The sequence below is a fragment of the Sceloporus undulatus genome, chromosome 7 (genome assembly GCF_019175285.1).
Source record: "Sceloporus undulatus isolate JIND9_A2432 ecotype Alabama chromosome 7, SceUnd_v1.1, whole genome shotgun sequence".
Taxonomy (NCBI): domain Eukaryota; kingdom Metazoa; phylum Chordata; class Lepidosauria; order Squamata; family Phrynosomatidae; genus Sceloporus; species Sceloporus undulatus.
This window is the reverse complement of record NC_056528.1, coordinates 12328287-12336371: the sequence shown is the minus strand read 5'-3', so window position 1 is coordinate 12336371 and position 8085 is coordinate 12328287. Positions and strand designations below refer to the sequence as shown.

The following is an 8085-nucleotide window of genomic DNA, read 5'->3' as shown; positions in this document are numbered from 1 at the left end:
GTGTATGAGTATATGTATCAGTGATGGTGAACCTTTTAGAGACCCAGTGCCCAAACTGCAACCCAAAACCTACTTATTTATTGCAAAGTGCCATGTCCCTCTGGCTTTCTAGTAACAAACTCTGGCAAACTCTGTGCTGGGGCGATGGCACATGTGCCCACAGAGAGGGCTCTGAATGTCACCTCTAGCATGCGTGCCATAGGTTCGCCATCACTGATATATATATGAAACTGTATGTTATATATGTGTATACATAACTGTGTGTGCAATATTATGTATGTGCAGCCATGGCTCCAATGGTCTCTATCCTTGGCAAGCCAAGCGTTTCTCTCTCTCTCTATAGAAACGCTTGCCAAGGATAGAGACCATTGGAGCCATGGCTGCATCGCAACGGAGTCGGGACTAGGCTCCGGGGGACTCATTATTGCTGGCTCTGGGGCGCCCTCCGGTGGCTGCATTCAAGCACACCTCCCAATGCTAGCCACAGGAGGGCGCCCGAGAGCTATGCAGCGAAAGGGGTGGCGCCCTCAGCGAGTGCAGCGACTGAGTTTGGGACTACAACTCCCATCACCCCCAACCAGCCCACATGCCCATGGCCCTGGAGGAGGGCTCAAGCATTCTGGGAATTCCCAGAGAGGGGCCTGAGGGGGCCAAGGGCGCAGACAGGCTGCAGGGAGACCTCCCCCAACCTCTGCATGGTCTGGGGATGATGGGAAGTGTCCTCCTGTGCCTTGTGAGGATGATGGGAACCGTCCTCCAAGACCCCCCCCCCATATCATAGTGACTTCAGGTTCCCAAATGACTAGGAGGGGTGCCTTTTACAAATCAATACTCATTTAAATCCTTTCAGCCAAGGGTTTTGTAGGACGGAACCATGGCCGAATGGAGGACAAAGTCAGTTCTTTCTCCTCCTTAAATTCAACAGGGAGCCGGAAGTTGATGAGCCTCTAGCGTTTTCCTATCTCTAGGTCCCGTGCGGCTCCTCCTCCTCCTCCCTGGCCCCGCCCCCCCCCTCCCGGCATCCTTTGCGCTTCCGCCTTCTGCAGAAGAGAGAGCCCCGAGAAGAAGGTGAGCGAATGGAGCCTCCTAAGTCCAGGAGGGGAAGGAAGGGGCCCAGGGGTCTCTGGGGGGCAAGAGGGGCAAGGGAAGGCCAGTGGCCCAGGAAGGGAGGGAGGGAGGCAGGGCGAGGATTTGGGGGATCCTGCATGAGAGGGAAAGGTTTGGGGTCCTTTATGGTGGGGAAGGATTTGGGGGTCCTGGAAGAGGGGGAAGATGTGGAGGGGAAAGAATTGAGGGAGTCCCAGGCGGAGGAGGAAGGGATTGGGAAGGATTTGGGGGGTGTCTTTCATGGCGGGGTGGATTTGGGGGTCCTGGATGGATTTGAGGGCTCTAGATAATGGGGTAGGACTGAGGGGTCCTGGGTGAGAGGGAAGGGTTTGGGGGCCCAGTGACACACTTTGAATGAGGGCAGGCTGGCCTAGTGGTTTGGGCATTGAAGGATGGCTTCCCTTCTCCTTGTGTGGGTCACACTCTCTCAGCCTCTTCAGGGGAAGGCCATGAGGAAGCAGCAACTCTTGCCAAGGAAGACACAGGCAGAGCTTCGCCTTCAGGGTCTAGATGGAGTCGACAACGACAACAACAAGGAAGGCTCTCCTTCTTTCCCTCCCAGTCGGAGTACTCCTGCCTCTCTCTCTCTCTCTCTCTCTGCCCTTCCTCCGGACCATCTGCCCACAGTCTCTAATCCCCGCAATGTTTATCTTCATGATCAGACTCTGACAAAGCCTGGTTTGCCAGAGAGGCTTAGAGCCTCCCTTCCCTAATGCTCTGGCAAACCAGGCAGAAGGTTTAAAACGGTTTTAAAAGGGCAAAACCCACACAGCTCAGCCCTCTATGCATTTTCTACGTGTTTACTTTGAAGTGGGAGCCAGGGACAGGCCTATATGGGCATCTAAGAATGTCAGTCCGAATTCAAAATCCCTTGTGTGCCAAGGCTTCCACTCCACCAAAAGCATCTGAGGAAGTAGACTGAAGCCTAGGAAAGCTCATGCTGCCGGTTTCTTTCTTTCAGTGAGGCTCAATGGCGCTGCAAGGTCTCTCTACGGACTAAACAAACAAAAATAAGACTGTGTCCAGTTCTGGGCGGCTCATTTTAACACACACACATTTAACTAACAAATCTGGGAGCGATTTATCTCCCAGCTGCCTTCCAAAGCAGCTGCCTGCAGATCTACAAAGCAGGGAGCAGTTCTAATGGAGGATTACAGGTCAGTGTTAATGCTGCCCCTTTGCATGAGGCCTCCGTTGTGTTGATCCCCAGCATCTGTGGGACAGTTGCTTTGGAGGCAAGAACGGTTCGCAGGGACTCCTAAGCCCTTGTGGGGCTCATCGGGAGAAAGTGCCAGGGAGGGTGGGCAACTGGGCTGCCACTGGGCCAAAGACTCTGGCCAGAAGCACAGGGCTTTGGAGACTGAGGCTGGGGTGGCAAAATGCGGAGGTGGCACATTTGTGTAAGAGAGGGCCAGCGCTGATGATCGCGGTGTCAGAAGGGACCGTCAGGCATCGAATATTTCCTTTCATCCTCCGTTTCCATCCCTTTGAAGGTAGGACAGGTCTGGAGCTCTGGTAGAAATATGAAAGGCCAAGGGAGAGAGAGAGAAACACCTTTCCCCCTTTTCCTCCCAGAAGAGTTGAACAAAACAGATTGTGGAATGCTTCCGTTTCAAAATGATGGACAGAACGATTAAGAGGAAAGCGTTTATATATTTGCTTCCGCCAAATCATTTCTAAAACCTCTAGGAGGGAATCTGTTGCGTAAAACAGTGCGCAGCATCGCATGGCTTCTAATTCCTGGTCTTACTTTCCTTTTCTGAGTTCTTCTGATGGAAACGGGTGTTTGTGTCATGTTTGGAGAACTGGCAGAGAGGATAATAAGTTCCTTGGTTTTACTAACGTTCGCGTTTTGTTCTCTTCTTATCCGAGGCGGGTTTTGCCTGTTCCTCACACTGGAAATAAAGATGAAGCTTCATCGTTTTGTGCCAAAGTTATGTGTCATGAATTTTAGGTTTCTAAAGTAACAACATTATTTTCAGTCTGTAAAGGGGTGGGATGGGGTCAATTAATATGGCACCCTCCCCCCCCCAAAAAAGTAAGCTTTTTTCTTAAAAAGGAACCAGGGAACCCCTTGAAGGCACACAACAACAACAACAACAACAAATTCTATTGTTATTCCTGATTCAAATAGAGCCATTGAATCACTGAATTTGCCAATATGTCGACTCACCATTCAACTGCTCAGTGGGTCTGTTCTAGTTGGGAGTAACTGACAGGTTTCCAGGCATAGATTGGTTTCAAACGGTTATAATTCTGTGCCTAGTTTAGTTGCATTTTAACTATAACTTTGTATGGTTTTTTGCTTAATGTCTTTATATATGGGTTTTTAATCTTGGCTTGCTTCAATTTTTGTCAGATGCCTTGTGTCCCAGTTTTGGGAGAAAGGTGGGCTACAAATAAAATTGAATGTACATATACAGAATCCCTCAGATTCTCTTCTTAGCCCCCAGCTGTGCCTCCATTCCAGAATAGCCCCTGAGCAAGGGCAGAGTGTTTGGACTCAGTTCCCATTTGCATTGTCCGTTCCCGTTGCAGCAGCCTCGGCCATGACGACCCTGGATGACAAGCTCCTGGGAGAGAAGCTCCAGTACTACTACAGCAGCAGTGAGGATGAGGACAGTGAGAAGGAGGACAAGGACGAGGAGCCCCACTCCCTCCATGATCCCACCGAGCCGACAGAGATGATGCTCAGCAGCGACGGCAGTGCAGTCAACACAGGTGTGTGGTGCCCCTTGCAAGTAAGCAAGGGGAGATGTGTGTTAATGTAAAAGAGAAAATCTCTAACGCAAGAGATAGGTCTAGAGGGAAGTTCAGGAAGTCGTAATTTATGTGTTAGTAGAGAAGAGTGTTTTCATAGAATCGTAAGAGTTGGAAGAGTCTCCAAGGGCCAGCCAGTCCAACCCCATTCTGCCATGCAGGAACTCACAGTGAAAGCATCTCAACAGATGGCCATCCAGACCCTGTTTAAAAACCTCCAAAGAGGGTCTTTACAAGGCATCTACCTCATCTTCTCTTTTCCATTTGCATCCATTGCTCCCTGTCCTATTCTCTGGAGCAGCAGAAAACAAGTTTGCTCTATCCTCACTGTGCCGTCCCTTCAAATACTTAAACAAGGCTGTCATATCACCTCTTAATTGTCTCTTCTCCAGACTAAACGTGCCCAGCTCCCTAAGTCTTTTCTCATAGGGCTTCATGGTTTCCAGGCCCTTCCCCATTTTGGGCGCCCTCCTCTGGACACAGTTGCAAAGGCAGCCTTTTCTGTTGCTTATTTTATTCCTTCTTCCCTGCTCTCTTGTGTCCAGGCCCAAAGGGTGTGATCAATGACTGGAGGAGATTCAAACAGCTGGAGACAGAACAGCGGGAAGAACAGTGTCGGGAGATGGAGCGGCTGATCAAGAAGCTCTCCATGACCTGCCGGTCTCACCTGGATGAAGAGGAGGACAAGCGGAAGGAGAAGGAGCTTCAGGAGAAGCTGAATAGCAAGGTAACTCTCCTGGGAGATCTCCTGTTACTCAGCTGCCTCAATGCCCTCCCTCAAGGATTATTCTTGCTCTTAATTGCCATCAAGTTGGCATTGGCTTATGGCCACCCTATGAATGAGAGTCCTCCAAGTCCTCAGCTGCTGTGCTCAGGTCTTGCAAAGTCAGGGCAGCCATGGCTTCCTATCTCCAGCGTGGGCTTCCTCTGTTCCTACTGCCTTCCACTTTGCTGAGCATTATAATCTTTTGTAGTGAAGTCTTCTCATGAGGCATCAAGGCCAATGCTCAAACACTATGCCATGCTGGCTTTTCCATTAAATTAAAACCTATTAAAATAAGCCCATCGAAGACAAAAGGTCCAAGTCAGTAAAACTATTCCTTGTCCCTTGCATTCCAGTTCCTAAAAGCTGTCCAGAACAGCAAAGTTTTCATTTATCAATGGAGGGAGCCACAGAAGGGAGTTGTAAAGCCTGGGAGCAGCCATCAAGAATGCCCTCTCCTGTGTGCCCTCCTATCCCATGCACCTGTGGTTCAGAGGCTTCTGCTGCCTCTGATAAGGGAAGTGATAGCTAGCCGTCCTAACTGGTAGCCATCAGAGTGCTTCAGCCTCTGTGAATGGTGGCAGCTGGGCACAAAGTAGGCATATTTCCCTTTTGATATTCTGCCTGATAAAACGCACATCCCGCTTTCTTCCCTCCCCAGCTGACGCTGCAGGAGTACAGCATGCTGCATGAGAGCGCAGACGATGAGGCGTTCCTGCAACAGTACCGCCAGCAGCGGATGGAGGAGATGCGCCAGCAGCTGCACAGCGGCCAGCAGTTCAAGCAGGTCTTTGAGATCCAGAGTGGGGAGGCCTTCCTGGACGCCGTGGACAAGGGCCCCAAGAACACCCTGGTCATGATCCACATCTATGAGGATGAGGTCCCCGGCTCCGAAGCCCTGGATGGCTGCATGATCTGCCTGGCTGCCGAGTACCCCATGGTCAAGTTCTGCCGCGTCCGGAGCTCCCTGATCGGCACCAGCACCCACTTCGCCACCAGCGCCCTGCCGGCCCTGCTGGTCTACAAGGGTGGGGAGCTGGTGGGCAACTTCGTCCGCATCACCGACCAGCTGGGTGAGGACTTCTTCGCAGGGGACTTGGAGGCCTTCCTGCAGGAGTGTGGGCTGCTACCGGAGAAGGACATGGTGCTCCTCACCTCCATTTGCCCTGCCGCCCCTGCTTGCTACAGCGAAGAAGACAGCGACTTGGAGATAGACTGAGACAGGCAAAGAAGTGTGCGTTGAGGGGGATGTACTGGAGCAGAGCTTGGGAAAGTTCATTTTTGAGAATTATGAAGTCCCAGTCCTGGAAGCATCCAGTGGCATACTGGGATTTGTAGACACAAGGCATTAGATCTCTCTGGTGCAGGACTGCAGACTACATATCCCAGGATCCCATGGGATGGAGCCAAAGTAGTTAGAAGGGTATCAAAAGTGCTGTAAATGTGTTGTGTGAAAGACACCCTAGTCCAAAAATCAACCCCAAAAGGAACTTTTCCAAGCTCTGGTTCTTGAGCTGGGCTATGTGCCCAGAATAACAGCCTCAAAGCGTTTATTCTGTTCTTTGCTAGTTTGTAGAGGACCATTTTGTCGTTCCCACATGGGCAGCTGCAGCCATATTCTTTGTACCTCTCCGGCAAGCTTTCGGGGTGTCCTTTCTCAAGCCAAGCTCTTTGCTGCCATTCCGAATGTCACAGCTGCCATGTTGTGCGTGCATAGAATCATGAGTGGGCATTTTGGCCAGGAGATAGGCATCGACATCACTCAGGAACAGAAATGGTGGGGTACTTGTGAGCCCCAAGATACCCAGTGATGGGCAAAGGCTCCAAATGCCCTTTAATTAATGAAAATAATTGCAGTAGCAATGGTTGCAAGCAGTAGTTCAATCCAAGTACTTGTTAAGACTCTTGAATCCTGGCCATTCCTAGCAATGGTTTCTCTCTTTATACAGGTGTGTAAAATGTCCTCCTCGCTATCTGGGCTTGTTTGGTTGTTCTTTTTTGTATTTCTGTCCTGTTTTTCTGTCTCTCAGTCTCTCCACTGCCCAGTTCTTCCTGCGCAAATCAATTTGCTAAACTCTTCTACTGTGTGTGAAGGTGATTCCTAACATTTTCGTAAATTAATGCAATAAAACATCATATATCAAGACTCCCATCCAGTGAGTTTTTAAAAACTGTCTCTCAGGGCATCCTTCTATTAGCATCATATGGGGTCGAGGGTGCAAGGAAACTCACCAACACATTTTGATCTCTTTATTAGGATTGCAGAAATAAGTGGCTGTTACAAATGCACATCATAGTTGGTGACATTTTATTGATAACTGTTATTATGTTGACTGTATGTTATCTTCAAAAAGAAAACAGCTATGAGGATTCCTCTTCAGGCTGGACCAAGTCCTTGATGCATCAAGTATAAAATGCATACACTTTCTAACGAAGAAACACAATAAAATTGTCGTAAAAAGGTGGATGGGCATTCTGTTGGCAGTGGGAAATACCTGCACTTGGTAGAATTTACTAAGATGATATAGTGTTTGGAGAGGGTACCGTTTTCAGTTATTATTTGCAGTTAAATGGACTTTGGCATATGACTATCAATGCAAGACTTCCAGGCATTAGTGTGCTCCTACCTAGCAGGGTTGTGAGGCTGACGTGCCGTTGATCTCCTTGCGACATGGCTCCTGAAATTCAGATTATAGCAAATGTATTTATTAAATGACGACTTAGTCTAAACTTGCACGCTGCTTTTTCTCCATCAAGTTCAAGGCAGCATACGTGGGTCTCCTCTTTCCTACTTCATCCTCACAACAACCCTTGAGTGTCGTGGATTCAGCCCAGCCTTTGCAATGGCTAAGGCTTCCTTTCTCCTTGCTACAATTAGAAGAAGCCCCATAAATAAGAAAACCTTATTTTCATTTTTTTTGCGGATGTACATTAGCCAACATGTCAACTTCTGTGGGATTTTCCAGCCAAGCCCTGAGAGACTGTTCCCTGAAGATCTTGTAAAAGCAGAGAGAGAGAGAGAGAGAGAGAGATGCAAAGTAGGAAGGGGAGACAGAGCGCCGTCTTTCCCAAAGCAAGGCTGGACATGTCTCCGCACAAACAACCCACAAACACATCCAATCACTTACGCAATCCAGCCAAGGATGTTGCCACAGGGCTGTGATGCTCATAAATGGGCCCATCGAGGACGAGGCCTCAATTAGGAAAGAATATTTACCCACACAAAGGATTATTATAAAGGATTATTTGCTGAAAGCAAATGGAATGCTGAGACTGATTTAACATGGATTTGATTTAATGACAGCGCCACCAAAGCATGGAACCAACCTATTTAATCGTTCCTTGGCCTTAACACAATGCAAAGCTCCCTTTTATGACTTGCTATGTTATTTTCCCCTCGTTTATTCAATTTTTGCTCTACTTCTGTCAAACTGTGGGGTTCCGTTGGAGAAGGA

At 49.0% G+C, this 8085-nt stretch overlaps 1 protein-coding gene across 1 annotated transcript; it reads left to right on the top strand.

Annotated features, from left to right (window-relative positions):
- Positions 1–974: 974 nt before the first annotated feature.
- Positions 975–6776, top strand: PDCL (phosducin like). The gene is made up of 4 exons (XM_042478228.1): positions 975–1068; positions 3646–3828; positions 4413–4594; positions 5292–6776. The coding sequence occupies exons 2-4, from the start codon at positions 3657–3659 to the stop codon at positions 5847–5849; spliced, it is 912 nt and encodes a 303-aa protein (XP_042334162.1). The 5' UTR covers positions 975–1068; positions 3646–3656; the 3' UTR covers positions 5850–6776.
- The last annotated feature ends 1309 nt before the right edge of the window (positions 6777–8085 follow it).

What these genes read in the sequence shown, in the direction of transcription:
- PDCL (XM_042478228.1), top strand. Translation starts at nt 3,657, where the DNA reads ATGACGACCCTGGATGACAAGCTCCTGGGAGAGAAGCTCCAGTACTAC. An exon ending in CGGCAGTGCAGTCAACACAG is followed by an intron (nt 3,829 to 4,412) that starts GTGTGTGGTGCC and finishes TCTTGTGTCCAG; the next exon opens with GCCCAAAGGGTGTGATCAAT. An exon ending in AGGAGAAGCTGAATAGCAAG is followed by an intron (nt 4,595 to 5,291) that starts GTAACTCTCCTG and finishes TTCCCTCCCCAG; the next exon opens with CTGACGCTGCAGGAGTACAG.